Here is a 23,746-nt window from a genome sequence, read left to right as displayed (position 1 = left end):
GAGGACTGGGAGTACACAGCCTGACAGAGCAGTGGTTTTATAGCCAAGGGTGCATGGCATTCCCTGAGGTGTGGGAAGAAGGCAGCTGAGGACGTGAAGTCTGCTGGGAGAGGATTTAAGCCAACGTTAGTGCAGCTGACACCCTTGTCTGTGAGGAGTGCACCCTATGGTGAACTATCCTGGCAAGTGCACCTGGGAGAAACAAGCTCTCTTTTTTTCAGGGCAACAAACTGGCTTACTCCAGAAGGAGCCTACAGTGGAGAAGATGCCCAGGAGGGCCTGGGGGTGAAACGGAGCAACCCAATTGGGCATAGAGGAACCACACCTGCACAGGAGCACGTACAGCTTGTATAGACTACAGGGATCAGCTTCTGTGAGTACACCATAGGGTTAAAAGTGCAAAGAACAACAGCAAAAACGTGTTTTTAAGTAAACTATAGACTACATAATAGCCCGGAGTCCAATCATTTGCAGTGGTTAAATTATTACTAATTTTATAAATATTTTATGAGTACTTCAGAGTCTTTCTTTTCTGCACACTCCTCTAGAAATTGATCATTTGGCCTGGAACATGATTGTAAAAAGCAGTCGGTTCCTGAATAGAGTCAAGCCTATTCCTTGTATGAGTGCTGGCAGAGACCTGCAACTCATGTCTGCCAGAAAAGCTGACAGGAGATGGACCCAGGCTGTCCTCTCATCTCTTTTTTTGAGACCAGAGAGGCAGCTGCTGCTTTGGGACTTTCCAGCTCACATCCAAAGTCTGTGAGGAAACATCGAGCTACACCTGGAGAGAGGGCCCTTTATCTCAGCAGTGCAAGACCCAGCCTTACAATATTTGACATGGGCCTCCAAATTCAGAGGATATAAAAATACCAAATGTTGAGTGGGTTTAACTTGCCTTTACTTGCCTTCTGGCTCCTGAGCTGTTAGGATTTATAGACAATCCTTTTTTTCTCCACAACATTGCTCCAGACACATGGTACGATGTCAGCACTGGCCAGGGGAAATGATTTTATCTGTATAGAGATGGGACTGATTCGGGTGCTTTTGCTTAGAAATATTAGGGCATATTTAGAGAGTATGCTTGAAGTTTATAAAGAAAAATCATCATATTTTCATTTTATAGTCAATGAGTAGTCAGAACTTTCCCTTTTTATGTTTGATTCTCTTGGGTATATCTATTAACGAATGATGCTATCTCCCTCGTACTCCCTATCCCTGGAATGAATGGTGAATATCATGCACTGTTTTTCCAAGGATGATACGTTCTTGTGAGGCTTTCACCTGTTCCACGATCTTACTCAGAAAAAGTTCGTTCGTTCTTTTTTTTTTTTCTTTTTTTTTAAGTCTAGGTGCCTCTGGTTGTTCAGAAATCACTCGCACTCAAGCAAGCTGAGAAGGCTGTCATTATTTAGTGTTTGAACTCTAAAACATGGCCAGGGCCAACCATGTAGCTAACAATGAGAAGCAGTTAATGACAGGTCAGTGATGGGATATGACTAATGAAAGGAGAAGGGTTGCAGAACTGCAAAGTTACTGAGTGCAGTGGGTGGCCGACAAAGACTCTGTAAGCCCTTGTAACCCCAAGCATACAGCCACCTTTTTGCCTTCTGTGGTGGTTTTACCCAGCCGAGCTTCACCACAACCGCACTCTCACTCCCCCTCCTCGAAGGGAAAGGGGAGAATATATGATGAGAGGGGCTCAAAGGTTGAGATAAGGACAGACAGATCACTCAACAATTGTCGTCACGGGCAAAACAGACTCAGTATAGGGAGATTAATATAATTTAATACCTATTACTAACAGGTTAGAGCAGTGAGAAACTAAAAGCAAACTAAAAACACCTTCCCCCCATCCCACCCTCTTCTATGTCCTCCTCCTGAGCAGTGCAGGGGAATGGGGGCTGCGGTCAGTACCTGAGGCTTCGTCTCCGCTGCTTCTTCATGGTCACTCTCTGCCCCTGCTCCCCGTGGGGTCCCTCCCACAGGATGCCGTCCTTCCCAAACTGAGCCTGCGGGGGCTGCCCACAGGCAGCAGCTCTTCAGGAACTTCTCCCACGTGGCTCCGTACCACGGGGTCCATCCATCCCCCAGGAGCAAACTGCTCCAGCACGGGTCCCCCACGGGCGGCAGCTCCCCCCAGCCCCCCTGCTCCTGCGTGGGCTCCTCTCCACGGGCTGCAGCTCCGGCCCGGGGCCTGCTCCTGCGGGGGCTCTCCATGGGCCGCAGCCTCCTCCAGGCCACATCCACCTGCTCCACCGGCGGCTCCTCCACGGGCTGCAGCGTGGAGATCTGCAGCACAGCAAGAATCTCCATATCACCCATGGCTGACCCTTGCAAAGCCCCAGCTCCCACCGCAAGAGCACAGGCTGACCACAAACACCACCTCCTGCACCCAACCACTGTCTACTTCACAGGATGTCAGAGCTGTACTGGGATGTGCCCTAAGCAAGGACAGCAATCCCATCAGTTCTTTCCTGTAAAGGAGTTCTGCATCTCCTACAAACTGTTAACTGCATTACTGGAGAGAGTCAGTGCTATGAAATACAAGCGATGCATTGTACCATCCTCATCATTACTGTTATTTATACTTTTACTGAAGAGAAAAAGGTATTGAAGAAAGTGTGGGGTTTGATTAGAAAATGGGGAAAAGGAAGGAAACTGTATTCCACGTGGAGAAGAAAAATACAAAACCACTGTGCAGAATTTAGATCTAATCATGTATGAGACTGCAGTTGACAGTGTTCACAGGTTTGTTTCCAGGATTTGTGAAACCAAAGGACTCCCCTTACTTCTGAGTGTTTCTTTCATTTCAGTATACCAGCTGTATGCATGGAGCAATCAAGCAGAGATCAGACACAGAAATCCATAGGGTTGTACAGTATTCAATTCTTAGCAGTGCCAATATTATCTTATTTCTTATTCGAAGTATGTGGTTTGTAGTTCAGAACTGAAACGTTTTTGAGTACTCCCATGCTTGGTGTGTGTGTGTGTTTTGTTTGTTTGGTTGGTTTTTGATCGGAATAAACAAATCAACAACAGAAAGAGTCTCTGGTGTGTTGCTACTGCAATACACACACCTTGAAGATCGGTGGCAATCAGCATCGTCTTTCCTGATTAATAGCTAGTGATAACCAGACCATTTACTAGACATTCAGACAGATCATTGGGTTGTTCACCTCTGGAAGGAACGACCAGAACATGAAATCACTTGCTTATCTGTGGTAGTTAAATAGTTGTAACAAACTGTGGAGATACCTACCTGATTTTCCAGGTGCTTGGGTGTCTCATCAGTCTACTGGGAAGCATAAGGAAGCAGAGCAGGGAGCTGAATGTTTAATTAAACTGACGGAAGGTACATACTGAGCTCTGCAGAGACTCCTTGGGAGACAAAAGCAAGAAAAAAAAGGTGCTCAGTGCCCTTGTAGGCCTGGGTTCTGTCTTTGCTTCATTTGTAACCTCGAAAGCATGGAAGGCACTCTTGCTGTGTAGATCTGTAAATCTGGTAATGTTAATGTTTTATTTTATAACAAGAATGGATGCATACTGGAGAGAGACTTGACAAGCTGACTTTGTGCTTAGCACAGCTTGTTATTTTAAATGTCAGTATTTTGGGAGAGGTTCCCGTGCCAGTAATTTCCTTAGAGGCTTGAAGGTACGAAAGTGGGCGAGCACACACCCAATCCTTAACTCAGTCAACCTTCCGCCTTTATAAAAGACAGCAAAAAGCTTATGCATACACAGTAATAAGTAGAGCACACAGCTGGGAAACAGCAAGAAGGAGTTCTTATTTAAAACAGGATTTAAAAAAAAAAAAAAGTTGTCACAGAAGAGTTGCTGCACGGCTGTGCAGCACACCACACCTAGGAGACTAAACAGCAATGTCACCATCTAGACTTATTTATTCAAGGCAGGGACCTGACCTTTCCAGGCTCATTTGTTTCAGCAAACTTTGCTCATGCTACTCATGACTGCTCATATTCATAAGAGTTGCAAGATTGGAACACCAAATAATTGCTGATAATGTAAAAAATGTGCGATAGTAGGAACAATACTGTTTCCTATTATAATTACCCTTTTTTTCTTTAAGAGCATAAATTAATTTGTACTCTGAGAAATTACGTCAATTACTTTGATCATTTTCCTATCAAAGGTACACTTCTAAATTGCCCACTGTACTTTCACAGATATGAAGCTTTTCTGTGATCTTTGCAAGAAATCTTAATGAACAGATTAAACAGGGTACTATAGTTCTATTAAGTGCTATTGAAATTATTTTGTTCCAGGTTTGTCAATGTCCTCCCAAGCATTCTCTCAGTTATACAGAGGAAATGCTACTCTGCAGGTTGAGCAACAGACCCAGATTGCTTCAGGGATTGTGTGGCTTCAGTCTTGTCACTTAACCCCAAAATGACACCGTGCCCTGACCTATAAAATGAGACAATGAAATCAATTCACCTTTGTAAACATTAGGGCACCACAATAGCAGGTTAAATAGCAGTATGTAAATTTAAAATATTAATTAAGCTGACGCCAAGCACCAAGTAATCAACTCGAAACAAGCTCATTAAAAGCTCTGTGCTGGAACTAGTTGTTTAATGGCTCACTAATGAGCTGACTGTATGTTCTGCAAAATCGTGGTTCTTGATAATTTTTTTGAAGTATATAATCATATTGTGATAATGGCTTGAACTTGAGTCTACATGTAACAAAAAGATACCTCCAAACAGTTTATCGCCTCAGACTCAGAAATGCACTCTTGCTTGTTCCCAATTTGTATTAGTATAAATCTGAAGTCAGCTGTGTTATAAAAAACAATTAGAATACTTAGGCTTTCATGTTGGTATCCAGCACTGTAGTGGTACTTCAGTAGTATGTGTGATCTGTTACTTTCTGGGCCATCATCAAAACTGTACAAGCAGTGCATACCTCTGACTTTCTTTCCCTACACATTGCAGTCACCCAGTACTCATGGCAGACACTTTCATTTTCTACGAGACAAGATGCATCTGCAGGTAAGACATCACACTTAAGTAAGCATGTCTCCTCACATGCAACGAGGACATTATATATGTTTGAGTGGTGTGTGCTGGTCTTTAGTCCAGTCTGTTTCTGTTAGTAAGATAGTGTTGGCAGCTGGCCTCACCATTCCCACTGTAACAAATCTTGGATATTAACCTTCCTTCCTCCCTTCCTTCCTTCATCCATCATAAATCCATCCATACCTATGTTATCTACTCAGGGAACTCATTTTTAAATCTAAAGGTAGATTTATATTTCCAGTCTGCAAATGCACAATTCTTGCCTAATCTTTCTCTACACCACAGGCACAGATCTGCAATAGGGATGTATTCACATCCGTGGCAAACAAGTTAGGAACTGGCTCCCCATACAGTCCATCTTTGGCCTTCACATATGGCTACTACAGTTGACAGTCTCTAGATGAATCAAAACAGCAGAGGCAGAATCTCATGTGCTTTCTTCTTGTGCTCCTCATTCTGCTCTCCTGCTCAGCAAACAGTCCGCCCGGAGTTTGCTAGCCAGGCAAATGCCTATGGACATCGCCAGAACTAAGAGACCAATGCTCTCTCCACACCTTTGACTTTCCACATTGGCTACCAACAAATGGAAAAAATGAAACTGCTGGGCACCACCATGAGGCCTAGAAGCTCAGGAAATGTAGTTCACATTTTAAATTAGCTCTGTACTGAAAGAGAACAATTCTTTCAGGACTGTTTCCTACATCTGCACTGAATCCAGCACAGCGAAATGCCAAGCCTGGCTGTAGTTCCCTGCACACACTTCAGCAGTAGAAGTAACCATAATCATAATAATGAGATGCAAAATGTACACATTTTTACCTTCCTTCAATTTTTTTTCTGCATCTGTAATCATGGTGCATTCCTAAAAACCTATAATCTAAGTGAAGGAACCACTCCTCCATGCGGGAAAGACTGAATGTTGCATTTTTTTTTTCCATTTTAAAATAGCTAAGAAGCTGCTTATGTGCTATTTCTAGTGAAAGAAGGCTATTTATTTAAAGACCAAATAATACTAAAGAAGTCTTTAGTGAATATATTAGCTGCAAACAATCTTTGAGAGGATTTATGAAGTTCAACGCATGAAAAGAGAAGTGAGAGAAAAGAGTCACAGTGATGACACCTCTCCAGCCAAAACCTTTCCCTTGGCTTAGATGTTGGTTTAGAAAGTAACAGGGACGCTGCCCATTTGCTTTCTTTCTTGCAGAGACCTCAGTCTGAAGCGATGTGCGTCAGTTACGGCACCTGCCCGTGAGCCCCCGCTGCCAGCAGCTGCGGTCTGACGGGGAAGTTCATGCCGTCTGCTTGCTCGGCAAAACACTTCACCCGCTCAAGCTCTTCTGTTCCACCCTACGTCTTTCAAAATTTGAGGAAGAGATTTTAATCTCCGCAGTCCCTTTCATTTTCAGTTACTAGCAGGCAAAATATATTTAGATGCTTCATGCTGTAAGGTTTATGGGTGATTAACTTTTATTACAGAGAAGATATTTGAGCGACAACACTTTCTCCAGCCACCAAGAATGCGAAGAGACAGGCCTGCGTTTGAAGCACAGCACCCACAGATAGCACTGCACACACCTGGGCCTTAAGGCAAGGGGTGAACAGCAGCAGTAAGAAAATCCCCTCTTCTGGAGGAATGAAAGAACGAAAGGTGGCAGGCGTCTGTCTGTTCCTGTCAGGGAGGTAAACACTGCGTGAGCTTGGAGTTGCTGACCTGCCTCTGAGGTGGAAATCAAGATCATGGGATAGGACTTCGCGCGCGTGTGTGTGTTACACCTTCAAAGAACACCAGTGATCTATGCCTCCTCTGTGCCCCGACCACCCTGAGAGGCCCAAGGAACTACCCAGGCCCACAGCCCGGATTTCACTTGCTTTCTGCCGTGCTCACATCTTCACCCGCTCTGTGCTAAAATATAGACCAAGGTCTGTGTTCTTTCAGTGGGCCAGGAGTGCTGAGTCCCCGCCAGCAGGGTTGTTCTGGTGGGTCGCATTGGTAACTCTTCCAGAGGTCCAATGAAGTGTGATGAGGAGTGTGCACATGGAGGACTGATATTTTCCAGCTTCATCTCACGCCTGCGATGCAACCCTCTGTGCTAATCCAGAGGTAAACCACCAAAGCTGGTAGAGAGTCTGGAAAAGGCCTCTTTCCACACATTTCTACAAAAACAGAGAGATCTGTGCTCCTCACTATTTTCCATTCAGGAGCTGAGTCCACGCAGGTTGTTATGATTTTGGGGTCTGAGGATTACCCTCCACACGTGCTGCTTTGCAGAGGCAGGTGCAAGAGAAGGGGGCAGCCAGGCATAGAGCGGGGCAGAGGAAGCAGGGGGGCTATTTTGACTACAAGAATCAAGTATCACAAAACATTTCGCGGGGTACTTGGTGTTCCCATGCTTCTGAGTTTCTAAACTCAAACCTTCAAAGTACCCAAACAAGGGAGTTTGGGTACTCTCCCTTGGCCATGCAACGTCCACTTGTCTAACGAACTGGAAAGGGGCTGTTCACCCCCAAACACCCTTGGAGAACAGAAATGGTGGTGGGGTTGGTGAGGGAGCACCACCAAACCGCCTTCCCCACTGTCCCGGTTCTTCTCACCGGCCATTTTGGCCACCCACCCGCACCCAGTGGGGCTCCCTTCTCCCCCCTCTTGGCACCCGGGACGATCTCCCCCCGCCTCGGCGGTCCCCCGGCCCCGCTCCCGCCGGCCCAAGGGGTCCGGGCCCTCCGACGGGGCGCCTGGAGCGGGGTGCCCGGGGGGGGACCGGGCCAGGCCCGGGTCGGTATCGGCGGCGCCTGCGCGCCCCCCGGCCGCCGAGGGGCCGCGCCGGGCGCTGGGGCGGGGTCTGCGGGCGCCGACGGGGCGGGCGGTGGCGGCGGCGGCGGCGGGCGGGCGCCACGTCGGCAGCGGGGAACGGCGCAGGAGTGAAGTCTGCGGCGGAGCCGGGCCGCGCCGCGCCCGCTGCGCTCGGTAGGTGAGTGAGGGACGGAGCGAGCGGGGGCCGCCGGTAGCTGCGGGCAGGGGGGCGCCTCCCCGCTGAGGAGGAGGAGGAGGAGGAGGCGGAGGCGGCGGGGACGCGCTGCCCCCGAGCCCCGGCAGGAAGCGCAGAGGCAGCCGGGCTCGGCCGGGCTCTGCCGGGCACCGGCGGCGCCTCCGGGGCGGGGGGCACGGGGAAGGCGGGCCCCGGTCCGGAGCCTCCGCCGCGGCCTCGGCTGCCACGTCAGTGCCGGGGGGGGGGGGGTCCGGGGCGAGCTGCCCCCCGCGCCCCCCCTTCCCTGTGTTTGTAGTCCTCGGGGTCTGCCCCCGCGGGCTCCCCTGCCAGTGCGGCGTGATGGAGCGGAGCGGGGTAGAAGCGTTTGGGTTTGTGGGTTTTGGGTTTCTTTTGGGACCACCAGGCTCGCTGCCTTCACCCAGCCCAGGCGTTTACGTGGTGCGGCCTGAAAATAAGTCCAAAATAAGTCCAAAATTAGTCCAAGCCGCTGGTTCTGGTGCTGACACCTCGCAGGTGGGGCTCAGCGCTGCCTTCTGCTCGTATAACCGGGCTGTGGACCGGGGCTCGGGTCCAGGTGTCTTCCCCAAGGAGGAGAAGTGCCACATGGACGTGGCCGCGTCCCTCCCTCGGTGTGTCCGGAGGGCCGCTCTGGGCAGCGTGCCTTTGTGTAATCAGTAGGGCATGTGCAAGATAGCTCGCTTCGGTACACAAATACCACTGTGTGCGCGCATCGGTTTTAAGGCTGCTCAGTAAATACTGGCCGGACTTTTTTTTTTTTTTTTTTTTTTTTTAAACTCGGTGTTTCTGTGAAGCGATGTTTCAGTAGAGCTGGTGTTGCCCTGCCAGTGCAGAGATCAATCCCAAATGGTGGTCCTTGTCTGGAAGGGAGCAGGTCGAAATGTCAGATAGGAGCCAGCAGACAGATGAGAAACCCTGGGGAAAACGCTCATTATTTTTCATCAGTAAGAAAGTTCAGCAGCTGCTGTGTCGCTGGCTGCAAGGCAGTGTCCGGCCCCATTTTCTAGGCCTCCTAGGGCAGGGCACAGAGATTGTGGGGTGTGAAAGCCCCTGGAGGAGCGGGGACGCTTGTGGGGCTGAGCTGGCAGGAGGGGCGGCCGCCAACAGGCCTGGAGAGGTGCAGCCGGGCCTTGCTCTCTCTGGAGCTGTACCCCTGCCTTGCTGGCATTCGCCGCTGAGCTTCTGCAAACTGGCTTTGGGAGACCAGAAAATGGGGGTTCAGATTCCTGCTGCCTTTGGTTTGGTATCTTGGGTGGGAGGAAAGCTGGCTACCAACACCAGGGTTCCCTGGAGCCCGATCTGTACCTGCCTTAGCTGAGGGTGGTAGAGAAATGCTGCGTTCCCTTATGGGTAGGTACGATGCTATAAGGTCCTGGGCAGAGGTAAGGTATTGTGGTTTTATTTCCATAAGTGGTGCCTTCTTTTTTTTGGCTTTAATTGTGTGGGGTTTTGTTTCTTGCTTTTTATTTTTTTTAATACAGTTCTATTGCGTTATCTTCACAACTGTGTGCTGAACCCTGTGAGCCTGTTATTTATACTTCTTAGGGTAGACTTGGTATCTTTTTTCTTTTTTTTTTTTTTTGTAGTCCATTCTCCTATCTGTTTAAGAACAAGTAAGCTGTGGTTCACACCTGGAAACTTCTGATGAACTTGCCCTGATTTTTCCCTGAAAACTGTGTCTTGCTCCTTTGAAATCAGCATGTTCATTTTCAAGCCCCTCTTGCTTTGTATACATATCTGAATTTTGAAACTTGGCTTTTAAACAGAAGGCTTGTTGAAATGTCAGCTATGTTCTTGGTTTTTAACTACACGCTTTCTACAAGCCTGGATTTGTTTTTTTTACTCCAGTGCTGTTAGCATCAACTCTTTCGTCTTTCAGAAACTCAGTCAAGTGCCTCCTTTGCATGAAATAGCTGAAAAACACATTTCCACGAAGGCTGTGCTCTGAGGGTTATGTCTGAGAGGGCTAACAGCACTTAGCCCACTTGCTCATGACATGTTACAAGCACTCCTCCAGGGTGTAAAGCAAGCAGGCAAGTAGTCCAGGGATCACTTATGCTTCTTCAAGCAGTACCCTGAAGAGCAGTCACAGGTGGGATTACCTTTTTGGCTTCATGCTTATTTCCCTGTTTAATTTAGAGAGCAGAACACTGTTACTCTGTCCAAAATGCGTTTCTTAAAGTGTCTTCCCTAGAACAAGCTTTTTCATCTGTGGGGAATACATCAAGTTCATTTTGAAGTTTGCTGCGGCTGCTGAAGGAGGGACAGGGAGCTGTACTGCGTGGCGAGGGCTGTTGTGCTTTCTTCCAGCTCTGTAGTTCAGCCCTCTGACTGCCTAAGTTGGTGGGCAGAAGGAAGCTGTTTGTTTCGCGGTGGACAAAGACGAGGTAGCTGATGTGAACTTGTGCCAGGGGGTAGATCCAGCGCTGCCTGCTGCCGCGGCCGCCTTCTGGAGCGGCGCTGTGCTGCCAAGTGAAATTGGCCTCGTCCTTGGGTAGTTTCGTTGCTGCCCACAAATATCTGAGTGGTGGCATTGAAACAAGCCAGCTCTCACTGGCTGCTCCTCGGGCCGGGCTTGCTGAGCTGAAACAGTAGGGCTTTTTGTCCGTGAATTGAGAGAGGCAGCATGAGCATCATCTGAAGTTGGGGAAGCTGCATGCGCGTCCGTAGTGGTTAGAGCCCGCTGCTTAGTGGGAGGCTAACGTTTTATACCAGTCGCTGTCCAAGAACCGTGGGCTCATTAAGGAGAGGTTGCATCCTGACATTGCCCAATTACCACACGTTGTAGTAATCCTTGTGATAGCTCACGGATTAAGTAGAATCATCTCTGTTGCCCAAGAACGCAGGAAGGAAAACCAATGTGTTGGTGAGATAAATCTCATACAGTTCTGGCTCCCTAAAGCCGTGCTGAGTCTGCTTCTCCCTGCTGTGGGGCTGTGTGTGAGTGGTTCCCACCGTATACGCGTGGCAGGATCATGGCAGTAGCACTGTTCCATGAAATGTCATTAATTTACTCCCGTTCTTGCAGGTGTATGCAGAATATCTTTGGGGAAGCAGCTGACCAGACATCTCCTTCACAAAGGAATATATTTGGTGAGAAATTTTTATTTTTAACAGCTTGGATGTGAACGTATGTGTGGCTGTACCTTCACCTCCGGAACTTCGTAGAGCTTTCATTCAGGGCCCACTAACAACGTCAGCTCTCAAATTAAAATTCTCTTCTAAACCACTTCTTTCTTTATGGCCATGTAAAAGTCTAAAACTTACAGGTATTTCATATTCTGACAGTATGGAAATCTGTGTTTTCTTCTTCAAAACCAATTTAAAAAGTGAGTTCCAGTTCTTTTGCTACAAAGGTTGATACATGTTTCAACGTATTAAAAAGTATGATAAATTATCTGTTACCTCCTGAATGAGTAGTCCATTCATGAACATGGAGGGAAAGAAACAGCCAGTAGTTTATATATGTTCTTGTTCAAAAACTCCCTTAAGATCTGCATTTATTTCTACTTCTTCACTAAGAAAACACAAAGCTTATTTACTTACCTGCACAAATGACAAAGGAGACTGGAAAGTGCCACTGATAGACCAGATGTGTGCTTCATTAACGTCCGTGTGAGTTCTGCCAGAACTCAAGGAGATCTGAACTCCTTGATTTTGTGTGATCACTGAGTGTGTGTGTTAAATGAAGCATGAGTCTTTTGTCCCAGTGACACGAGACATTGAATTTGAGATCACAGGACGAAAATACCAAAGAGATCTATTTGATTGCTTCTCTCTCCCCCATCCTTTTTTTTTTTTTCTTTTTACCAGTCTTATTAAAATTTGAAGAAGGTTCTGAAAAACATATCATAAAAATTCTAAAGTTCAGCTTTGCCTTGTTGCATGTGCTTGCAATATTGTTAACTTTGCTGTTGTATTCTGCGTGTCTGCGTGATTCAGTGGACGGGGAACTTTGAATCTGCAGCTTCTGATTTAAGCTCCCAAGGTGCTTTAATCAATGCCATGTATGAATGGCCTAAATCTTCCCAAAAAACCTTATCCTTGCACCTCCAGATTAGTGCCTTAGGTGTTGGCTGAGAGTTTTAATCTCTTTTGTGTCTCATGAATTTTGCTTTCTCTTCTCTTGTGGGGACACACCTTCAGCAGGGAGAGTGAACAGGAATCTCCCTCAGGATACACTACAGTCTGGTGGCAGAGGACTCCCTTGCAAGGTGGGACGTACGAGCTTGGATCTTATTAGACCAAGGAGGCATTGAATTGTAGGTGAGTGCTTTCACTAGGACGATGTTATGTAAAAGATAGAAAACCAGAAACCGCTTACTAACTCCAATTTTTAAAGAAAAATTATATTCATGCTCTCTTCTTCTGAAGATTACATGAAGTCTTTTGCCACCACGAAGTTATTCCATATCCTTGACCTCCATTCAATAGAAATATGTTAAATCTCTGGATGCGGGCCAGGTTCAGGACATGCTTCTGTGCTTAGAACTTCCTCTTCACCAGAAAAGCTACACACTGTTTAGCACACAGGATTTTGGGTCATTTTTCAGAGGCTCTTAAGTCTCCTGACACACAAAACTAGATACAACAATGTACACGAACTGTAACCTAGATATCTTAAAATTTCATGCTCAAGCCCTTTGTTAGAGGTAGGTGTTGAGTCTGCGTTTCACTGAAGAGCTATAGAAAAACAAAAGGACTTGTGATTGTGCTTTGTGAGCTCTCCCCTGTGCCAAGTTCTGTTTTGGGTCAAGCTGTACGCCTTTTCTGACAGTGATTTGATTCTGTTTTCCCTTACGCTGGGACAGTAGGACAGCTGTGAAACTCCTCACAAGTTCATTAGGTACACCTCTTCCAGCATCACTGGAGTGCTTCCAGGCACCCACAGAACCATGAATCACGTAAAAGCTTTCAACTTTCCGGTCTCCAGATGCCTGTAGGCTCCCTTCTCTGTAGGGTGAAATCAGTCCCATCAAGAGTGCCTTGTTTTTCTTTAGCTGCTTTGTTCAGACCGGTGAAGTTCTCTGCTGACTTCTGGGCTCTTAAAACAGCAGTTTCCATAGAACACCATAGTCCATATAGTTTTAGGAGAGTGGAGCATTTCTGTGGTTTAAAAGGAGTTGTAATTGTATTAGATAGTTAGAAGGTGAGTGATATATTGGGTAAAAATCTGGTGTACCTTTTAAAAAGTAGCTTGTGCTCAAAATTTCCATAACTTTGACCTTTTGGGGAAGGTAGCAAGGGGAGGGAATGCGTCAGTGTTTTTATGTAGTGCTGCAATTTTTCACTTTTTTTTTCTTCTCTAATACTTTGTCACTAAACCAGAAGCCCTGCTGTGAAGGTCCCCTGCCAATACACTGCTTTACTCATTTATCTTTGCTAGGAGCTGCATGTAAATCTGACAGTCACCTAACCTGGATTACAGGGAGCTATGAAGCAGTCTTTTCCCCATGTTATCTGTTTGCCAGATTTACTCTAGTCCTTTCCATTGGACAGGGCTTGTCTTTAATAAATACTTAGATGATGCCTAGCACAATAGATTCTTGATATTTCATGGGGCCGTATCTACTGTCAGCGCTGTTGTGTCCAGTACTTTCCTAGTAGTGGAAAATACTAAAGCTTACACAGTCTTGTAACACTTTCTAGCATTTTGCCATATTCAAAACTAATTTCCATCTGTCCTCTAAACTTGTTTATAATCCCAGTATTTTATCTGTGCTCGTGAAATTAAATTATTTTTTCTGAGGCTCTTACGAAGAATTCTGGACAGAACCTTCTGGGAGTTCAAGCAATGAATTTCATCTGGGGTTATTTTGGGAGCTGCATGCAGGCTAGGTACAGGGCATTTAAATGCATTGTGGAGGTTGTTCTTCATAACGACTAATTATTCTCTGCCCTAATTCATTCGGGTCTCCCTTGAGTCTTTGCAATTATTTTTGTCAGTTTTCCTGTGTTTGAAGTAAGGTATGGTAGGTTGTAATCTCTTTTTTCTAAGGATTTTTCCTAATGCAGCAAATTAAAATCTTCCTAATGCAGTAATCATCTTAATGATCAAAATCACCACCTGTTAAGTAGCAACACAGTTATTTAGTTGTGCACAGAAGTTCCGATTGAAATGTCAGGCCTGTCAGTTTCTTGCAGTATCTGCCTTATGTTTCTTATAGTGCTTGGTATGTTTGAGTTAGGAGATACGAAAACATCCATGTGTCTTATCTCAGTGGAGATGAAATCCTTGCATATGTTCCAGCTCGCAATAATAATGAGAATAAATGCAAAGGAATCGCTTGGCACTGAATCTGTTTTTTTTCACAGAACCCTGGACCACCTCTGTTTCACCCTGGGATCTGTCAGGCTCTTTTTATTTTTTAACAAGGAATTATATAACTACTGCATTTTCCAACTGCCTCTTAGCCTTCATGTATTTAGTCTTCCATAATGATGTGCTGTTAAGCACTTCCCTATTTCTCAGCTTCCACGTTTGCATTTCTGGCTTTTGAAATGTGCTTGTTAGGCATTGCCATAAAATTAGCCATATTGGTGGTAGATGTTCTTGCTTGCTTTCCCGTTCATCATCTTCTGTAGAGATACCTGCGTTTTCTCAGTCATGAACTGATGCCCTTAGTGCTGGTTGCGAGGAATTTTTAATATTCAATTTAGGCTTTCTTCTCATCCAAAGATCTATCGCTCAGCGTGTGGGTGCGGGTTCTTACTGTGATGTTTTGACTTCGTAATTACACTGTGAGGGTTTTAGCTGCTGTTTTCCAGGTGAGTCTTCCTACCCTTGAGTTCTGCTTCTGCCTCCTCGTCCCTTTTTCAGATCTCATCCCCTGCTTTCTTCTCACCCACCTGAACTGCAGAGAGGTCTGGGCACGGCAGGAGGGGCTGGAATTCTTCTTGTGGTGGTCAGTGAGTCCAGGAAGAAATTGAGCGATGTAAAGGGATTGTGCTTGTTCAGGGAGGAGGCAAATAAGAAAGTCACTGGCGAGGCAGGAAAATGGAAGGATGCTGAGTGGCACAACGCAGCTTGTTTCTTTCATTCTCCTTTTCCTAACCTCGGTACCTGCTGAGGAGAGAAAGCAGGGTTGGCAGGAGGGCTCAGAGGAGGAGGTAGGTCTTGGTGTGGAGGCATGCTTTGGTGGAGGAGGTCCTGCACCAGGCATTGCTTTCTTCCCCACAGGAGGGGAGATGCAGTGAGCAGCGCTGCTGATTTCAGCTTTCTCTTGTGCTTCCCCTTCCCTTTGGGGACTGCTGTGCTAGAACTGCTATAGGAAATAGCTTTTGGTGTTTTTTCAGTAAATAAGAGTAATAAAAAACCTACCTGTTTCTGAAATGTTTTCATTGGAAAGTTTGTGCATAGTTAAAATACTCCAGTTCTGCTGCTATCACCGCATTGTGTAGGCAGTACCGTTACAAGATAAATGCAATAAAAACACTCTAGTTATTTCATCTTTTTTTTTTTCTTTCCTGGCATTTATTCAAATTCTCCTGCAAGGACTTGTTTCTCCAAGCTACTGCTTTCTAGGTCTTAACAGATCTTACAGGCATGCTGCTGTTGTTTTTCTAGTGTTTGCCAGTAGGATCACTAACCTTTTATTTTGTAGTACATAAACATACGCTATCGCATGGCGGTGGATGTTTTGTTTTCATGCTGTTTTTGCCTGATCGCTTCTTAGGTTTGAGATGTGCTTAGCGTAGGGTGACTGCCCTCTCCAGGCCTGCTGACCCGATGGGGGCATCGATTCCCTCTCAAGTATTGAGTCTGGTAGAATTGTGCAATAGCACGGTCTGATAATGAAAAGTGCAGTAATTAAGCAATAGCTGCTAGCTTATCTAGTAATGAAAAATAAGTTCCTATTCTGGGGAGCTTGAACTACATGAATTTTAGATTCAGGATTTACATTACTGCTTTGGCAGAAGAGATGTACAGAATATGTGAATTTATCTTTTAGGCAATAATGAATCAAACGGACAAAAATCAACAGGAAGTCCCATCCTACCTTCATGATGAACCACCAGAAGGTATGTATTAGTTTTCATAATACCAAGTAAGTTTACAGAAATTCACCTAAAGTGCAATTATTTGAAAGAAAACAACACCCTGCAACCTAAACTCTAACTTTTAAGTAACGGTAAATAACCCAGCCCTGGGATAGGATGGGCCTGCAATTCTTGTTCACTTTATCCTAATTATATGGATATTATATTATATATATTATAACATTATATTATATATTATAACATTATATTATATATTATAACATTATATATATATATTATAACATTATATTATATATTATAACATTATATTTTAATGTTCACATTATCCTAATAGAAACCCGCTGAATACAATTTGGTTAGTAATTCTACCGATAAATTACAGAGAAGGTGGGCAGATACTGGAGGATGTAATTTGCAGATAAGTTTCAGGAGATGTGAATTGGTCTGTTGAGCATTTGTTTCTGCTGTCCATATGTGAGATGAAAAGAGCTCGGCTTTGCTGTTGGGTGCCTTGCTGAGTTCATAGTACTTGTGACTTTTAAACAAGATGAGCTTACTGCTACTTCTGGAGAGGTTTTTTTTTTTTTTCCATAATAAAATTAATTGCGGTTTTAACTGTTGACTTACTCTCATGTTTCCGTGAAAACAAAGAAACGCTTGACTTTGTTAATGCAGTGGCATCTTGGTCCCATGAACCAAATGAATTTTACATCAGTTATTAGATCTGCAGAGGAAATGAAGTTGCGAATGAGCAATATTCCCGTCTAGGCTGTGGACCAGCTGCACCGTGAGGAGTCCTGTTTGCATAGTACTGCTGAGAGCATACTAGATCAAAAACTGTTTTTGGCACAGAAGTTGTCTGGATTTTGTCTTCTCTTGCTTTAAGACCAAATGTATCGGATGTAGAGGTCAGCAAGTCCTGATTCCTCTCATTTCATTACTCTTCAATTTATAATGGTAATTTAAAGCTCTCTTTGCAGGGTATTCTTTCTTCAGCTTTTATATGTCAGTTAACTGAACAATTTACTTCACTTGAACAACAGTATTGTCCACTAGCTGCAGCAGACTGGGGTCAAGTGGAATAGCTTGCTATTTTCTTAATGACTATTAGATGGGAAGCGCAAGTACAAGAAGATGAGAGGAAAGGGAGAAATAGTTCTTTGTAGCACAGTGGTTCTTAAGCCCTGCTACGCATGAACTTGTTACAGGGTAATGTTAGAAGAAAATACTTCTTTTTAAGTTCTTATGGGGTTGTCAAGATCCTAGAAGCATTTCTGAAAACAAATGCCAGGTTGGAACCTGTGCCCTAGTACGTGTTACATTCTAGTCTAACTTCATAGGCTTTTTTCTTTTTGTTTCTTCCCCCTTAAAGATTGAGTTGTGTTTTTAACACATTAAACCTCACATATAAAATCTGAACAGTGGCCTGGTTGGTAAATCATAACCGATTCTTCCATGAGGAAGATAGTGAAACAGCAGGGATTTTTTTTTTTGAACCTTTCTAGAATATTGAGTAGTTTGTCCAGATTCAGAACATAACAGCTGGGCTCCGTCATCACTCACTAGTGCAGGGTTTTATTTAAAATTTGTGAGTAACTAAGACTTGCTTTCTTCTGCACAGTCTCTTATTTCAATGTGAAAATAATCAATTTGGGTATGTAGTTTAAACAGATGGAGAAGGCTGCCATAGGTAGGAGGAGGAGTGGAATGAAATACAACTCATCTTAATGGAACCACCATCCTTGAGGGCCTTCTTTTCCTTCTGCTTCATGGGCAGTCTTCAAGCCCTGTGAGTTTAGTAAAATATTGGAATACCCTAGAACATCCCTATTTTAGATGTCATACAAAGCTGTCGTATGTGATATTCTTACAGCATTGCAAAAAGATGGCCAGTTGTGGATGGAAGGCTACCAGTTTGAAGTTGGCCAAGAAGATTGGCTCTGAACTGGCTGCCAAAGAAAATTCTTAGAGGAAAGGCTCCATTCCAAAACCAATTTGCTGTTTTGTTTTGCCTTTTTTTTTTTTTTTGTAAAGCTATAAAATAGTTCCGGCTTGTCCAAATGACGCTTGACCAGCTTGGTGCCCAAAGGCTTTAAGGAAATGAGTATATAGAAGCTTTTCTGCTCTTACTTTCTATGAGTAATACTTTTCTCATGTTTTACTTTCTTTACTTTTGCGGTCTATGTTCAAACTGTGGTTTGCTGTCAGTCTCTTTCAGTGGCAAGTTGGTTTCAAGGTACTGTGGCAGAGCCAACCCCTGAACAAGGAATGCGTGTCATTTTCTCCCTAGATTTAGCAACATGCTGTCTTTAGCTTTCTCATACTGATAAGGAACAAGGAGACCAGGAATGTATATCCTAGAACAGTAATTGACCAACAATTTAAAAAAAAAAAATCTTTAAAGGCTTTTCGTATGTAAATGTTAATTCTAATCTCTACTTGCTTGTGTTGGCAGTGCATTTGTGCTGGAGATGTACAGGCCGAGGGCTACAGGTGTAAAATGAACCAGCAAGAGTATTACCTGGCTTTAAGTAAAAGGCTGTCATTTACATTCCTACAACCCTTTTTGTTATCCGTACAGATTTCTTAAGTAAGAGAGACTAGTATAAGATGGAACCATTTTTAGTATCTTTGCTTCCTTGAGTGGCACTGTTGCTTTCTTATGACTTTTTTGCAATATTTAAAAAGTTCTTTCATTTGGGCAGCATCTTTTGTTCGAATTATTTTGGGCGCACACATAGGAATTCTGACTTTAGCATTTTTTAAAATGAATTCGGAGTCCTGGGTCACTTGTGGCGTTAACCACAAAGTCATTGGGTATGCATGGGAAGTTGTTTACCGTAGTTTTCGTCTTGTAGCACATGAGTGCTTGGAGTTGACTCTTGGAAACTCTTCTCAGTGCAAGTTGTCAGCAATCAGGAGAGCTTAACAAATCGTCATGGGAGACAGAGACCTCTTCTGCTGCTTCTCTTATGGCACGTCACAATATGGAGTGAATATGTTGACAAGGGCTGGATACAGGTCTTTGGTGGATCTAGATCTGATTTTTTATTTTTATTATTTTTTTTGTCTAGCCTCTATAGATTCATTGTCTTCTTTCAAGCGTGTTCTTTCTGCTGCAGACTCCTTCCCGTCTTTTTTTAGTGGTTGCTTCTTCCTTAGCTCTGCCCACTGGGTTTCCACTTGCTCTTTTCTTGGATCCCCTGCTGTTTTTCCTTAAGAAAGGGAAACGTATCCACTAAATCCCATATACTACTCCAGGTAGCTAGAAATTATTTAAAAAAAAAAAAAAAAAACCTGTGACTTCTAGCATTCTTGTTAACTAGCTGTCTCCTGACACTGTTTTCTCTGAAACTTGTTCTAAAATAGTGTTTGGGGATGGTGAGGAATTAACAAGGCAGGAGCTGGGACGTGCTTAGCTATCCGACATGGTCATGAAGACTGGAGATTTCTCAAGGTTCGTACCAAAAATACCTTGCAGACAAACATGTGCCAGGGCTAAGCTAGTTTATAGGTGTAGTAGGTGATAGATTGTTGTGTGCTTAAATACAGTGTTAACGTACTGTTTGTTGGTGCAAAACAAACCGCTTCAGAAGTCCTGTTTCTTTCCAGATTAGTTGGAGTTTATGCAGTGGTGGCATGTGGAGTTATAGTCCTAGCTCATTTTAGAGACAAGGTGTATGTATCTCCAGGATTTTGAGGCCTACAGTTAAAAACATGGACTGCTTTACTAACCTAGAGGACTAAATGTCTAGTTCTAGGAGTCTTTCTATTACTCTAACATTTTTTATTAGTTTGAAGCTAAGAAATCGTACCATAAATATGGAATATGTATCAATTAACGGCATACAGCAAAGAACCATGCAAAATACAAGTTAAAACATAACATTAAAAAGGAAAAACAGATTTAGATGGTCGACAACATGCAGAAATCCTATGGCTTGAGTTTTTTGTTTTTGTGTGTCATATTAGGATTTCTGTTGGGAGCCTGTTAATACTGCTATTACTGCCTTTGGGGACAATTTTTTGCATTTAATGAGCTCATTAGAAGTTATTTGGCTGGTTGACTTCTTTTTTTACCTTTCTTATCTGAACTACAGAAAACACCTTTTGGAAAGAAAATCAGGTTTTTGTAGATGTTGGAGAAAGGAAAAGATACTGTGAAGGCTTTGCATCAATTTTGTCCTCCTCATACTTCTTTTGACTCGTGATTGCTCATCTGTTCGTAACCTCCTTTCCCTCCTTTGTGACCCCTGCATACAACCCTTGTAAACACTTCTTCAAAACAGTCACTAGTAAGGAAAGAAACAGCTGTCTCTCAAGGTGAGCTCATCTCAAAGAACAGCTCTTTTCTAATAAACCTCAGGCTCTGCTTCTCCAGGAAACGTTTTCCAGGTTTTTGAGACTTGTACAACACTGTTCTGCTGCTGGTTTGATTAGGTGGTTGTTTGCAGTTGTTTTCTTTTTCTGGTTTTGGCTTCCTTTTTTTTTTTTTTTTTTTGGACAGGGTGGGAGGACGTTTTAGCAACCTGGCCCTGTGGGTTAATTCTGAATACTGGGATGGAGGGGAGCAGGAGTGTTCCCCTGTCATTAATGAAATCCAGAAGTGAGGCTAACATGGCCATAAGACTTTAAAGAGCCTGAAAGGGTGGCAGTGCACACAGAAGACTGGGGTTTATCACCATCTGGGAGCTATACACCTGATATTTGTAGGCTCCGTGTTGACTTGTTTCAGAAAGCAGCATTGAGGTATATCTCCCTGCAGCAAAGTCTCTTCTCCTCTTCAGTTAACAGTGGTGTTGTATGAGCATCCAAGAAAAACAACCTGTAAGGTAAGTATATGCTGTGTGCAGGGGTTGTTAGGCTGTAAAAGGAAATGCTTATGAATAACTCTTCTGAAAATGCTTTAATCACGGCACCGTGATTGACTCGATGTTGTTTCCTCCCTCAGGTGCGCTAAAGGACCACCCGCAGCAGCAGCCGGGCATGCTTTCCCGTGTGACTGGTGGCATCTTCAGTGTAACGAAGGGAGCTGTTGGTGCCACAATTGGGGGTGTTGCTTGGATTGGAGGGAAGAGCTTGGAAATTACCAAAACAGCAGTCACGTCTGTGCCTTCGATGGGAGTAGGGCTAGTCAAAGGGAGTGTTTCTGCTGTGGCTGGAGGTGTTACAGCTGTAGGATCTGCTGTTGCAAGTAAAGTGCCTTTAACGGGAAAGAAAAAGGATAAGTCTGACTAAAGCCAAAACTGAGAGACATACTTGATTCTCCAGGATATTACATCGGCGGCGTTAAAATCTGCTGAGATTTGGACCATGAGAAGCCATGCGTCTTAGACACTCCATCTTCTACAGAGCTGTGCAAGTAACTTAATTTCATCTGAAAAGGACAGAAGAAGCTTGGGTAGCGCAGTGTCTGAAGATTTGTTAGAGCCTAGATTCAAGCTTTGTATCTGGTGAAATGTTAACACTTGGTAACTATAGAAGTGAGTACGTGTATCTGAAGGGATTATACATATTTGAATATTCACTTACTGTAAGTCTTGCAGTTTTGGACTAAAATGTGAACATAGAAACTTAACTTGGCGATGTCTGCCATACCATCTATTTGATGAGGTGCCGTTTACTGTCCTCAGTGGCATCCACATCTTCCTGCTAAGGATCCTTGAGCTGTGTAATGGCACTATTGGATGTGCCTAAGTAGTTACAAAACTGTGTTCGTAGGAAGCCTGAAAATTATCAGTCCATTCTGCCAGAGCGAACTGGCAGCAAACAGAACTGGAGGTGTGCAGAAATTGGAAATGAGTGGGAGATAGGAGGTGACAAAGTTTGTAACGTGGTAGAAGGGATCGTAAAAACTAACTTAATGCCTTATTCAAAAAAAATTTCTTTACTAGGTGAAGCTGTGTAAGCTGTGTCCTGTTGTTTCTGTACAGTTCACAGAACAAGCTTTAGAGACTTTATGACTCCTAGTATCTGAAACTTTTAGTCAGTTTTTACTGAATACAAGATTGCAAAATCTCAGGTGTATTTAATGATATGCATCTATTTCCTGCAAGTGAACACTTGCTTCTGATCAATTTCTTAGAGACACTAGAAAAAATGAGGGCTTCATGGAAACTGGGCAGGTGTTTGTGGTCATCTAGCACAACTGCATAACTTGAAAGAAATTACTTGGTGTTGCTGGGAACCACTGAAGAACTAGCAAAACTGTTTCAGCTCCGCGGTGTGCCAGGTTAGGTTCTTGCTCTGTTTAAACAAATGCAAGAATTTTTCACTACATCTTTATCTCACACTTTGCATTTTGATTTTGAGGAAAATGCAATACTTTTATTTAAAAATAAACCAAAAACAGGCATATGAGGCCTTAAAAAAAAAAAAAAACAACTTATATATATATCGTCCAAGTAAACTGTATACTGACAGATTCCAAACTTTGACACACCTCAAACGAGAACATCTATAGGTCCTCTGCAGTATGTGAGGCAAAATGCACTCCTGAGACACAGCTTGAGGTTGCCTTAAAATAGAAGCTGTTGGTGATTTTTGTTTTTCCCCCACGTGCTGACTTTGCAAATAAGTAACTTCTTTGGAAGCCCGTAATAGAAGGCTGTGAACATTGTGTATGCAGTATTTTCTTAAACTCGTGTTCCTACAAAAAACTTCTAAGCATGTAAAAGCTTACCTTTTCAGTGGCTATGGTTGTACAAGAAGGATATATAGGGAGACTTTTTAGAAATTAAAAAATCAAAATGTATCACGTGTCTAAAACTCGCTCCTATATTTATGGGTGTTGAAAGTAAACTGTAGATTATGGTACAGTAGTAACCTAGTCTCTCTGAGCCATTGGTACTTCAGCTGCAGTCTGGAACAACTTTATTTGGTATCAGTGATTGCTGTTTATGTTGGTGGCATGGTATTACCACACATAATGATTTGGGGCGGTGGGGAGAGCAAACCCAACAGGTAGACTTCTCCGCTCCTCGTTAGTTGCACCAGCTGCTTAGCTCCAATCTGCTGGAAGCGTGTAGTGAGGTAAGTCTATGCAATAAATGCAATACTTAACTATTTTTATACTCAAAAGCTAGCAGTATGGAACGTGGTTTGGTTTAAAGATCCCAGTTAGCTACAGAAACGAGCAGGCTTGGCCACAAGAAGCAATCTAGCTGCAACAAGTGATTTAACGTGGTCGGCTCCCCCACAGTTTCTGATGTAGACATACCCCGGAGTGCTACCAGTGAACTCTGCGAGTCAGCTGTTCGGGACCACAGCGGGATTTGTGACACTCTACCAAACCCTAATCATTTTCTGAGGACACAAATGTTGAACTGGTCGTACCCCTTTTTTTTTATGGCATTCTTTAAACTTTTATGCTATGAAACTTGCTGCAAAATGAGCATGGTCTGAGATGAGCAATGTTAGAGCTGTAAAAAGCTGCCAGCACTTCATTATGTTTTGTTCTTAGCATATCCTGTAGTTATTACTTCTGAATCTTGTAAGTGAAATGCTTTAACATGGCATATGGTTTTAGTTTTGGAAAAGAGCTTTGTCCTATATTCTGCGTATTTCCCATTTGCTTATGAAAGTCACTTCTTAAGAACTTGTTCTGATTCTGTCCTGACACTTGTGAAACATTAAATTGTTGCTGTTTCAGACTTTTTGAAAGCTTCCTTAGTTACTTTGTGGAGAAAGGCAGATTAG

The 23,746-nt window shown here is 43.8% G+C and overlaps 1 protein-coding gene across 2 annotated transcripts; it reads left to right on the top strand.

Moving 5' to 3' along the window:
* Window positions 1-7,884: 7,884 nt before the first annotated feature.
* On the top strand, window positions 7,885-23,701 carry TMEM263 (transmembrane protein 263). Of its 2 annotated transcripts, none has more exons than XM_035557952.2 (5): window positions 7,885-8,011; window positions 11,076-11,140; window positions 12,194-12,313; window positions 16,000-16,069; window positions 21,000-23,701. In XM_035557952.2, the coding sequence occupies exons 4-5, from the start codon at window positions 16,006-16,008 to the stop codon at window positions 21,284-21,286; spliced, it is 351 nt and encodes a 116-aa protein (XP_035413845.1). In that variant the 5' UTR covers window positions 7,885-8,011; window positions 11,076-11,140; window positions 12,194-12,313; window positions 16,000-16,005; the 3' UTR covers window positions 21,287-23,701. The 2 variants fall into 2 exon arrangements, with proteins under 2 accessions (XP_035413845.1, XP_035413854.1); XM_035557961.2 differs by having other exon boundaries at window positions 7,897-8,007.
* The last annotated feature ends 45 nt before the right edge of the window (window positions 23,702-23,746 follow it).

The sequence above is a fragment of the Cygnus atratus genome, chromosome 1, assembly GCF_013377495.2.
Source record: "Cygnus atratus isolate AKBS03 ecotype Queensland, Australia chromosome 1, CAtr_DNAZoo_HiC_assembly, whole genome shotgun sequence".
Lineage (NCBI taxonomy): Eukaryota > Metazoa > Chordata > Aves > Anseriformes > Anatidae > Cygnus > Cygnus atratus.
The sequence above is the reverse complement of the archived record's forward strand: the minus strand, read 5'-3'. Positions and strand labels throughout refer to the sequence as shown.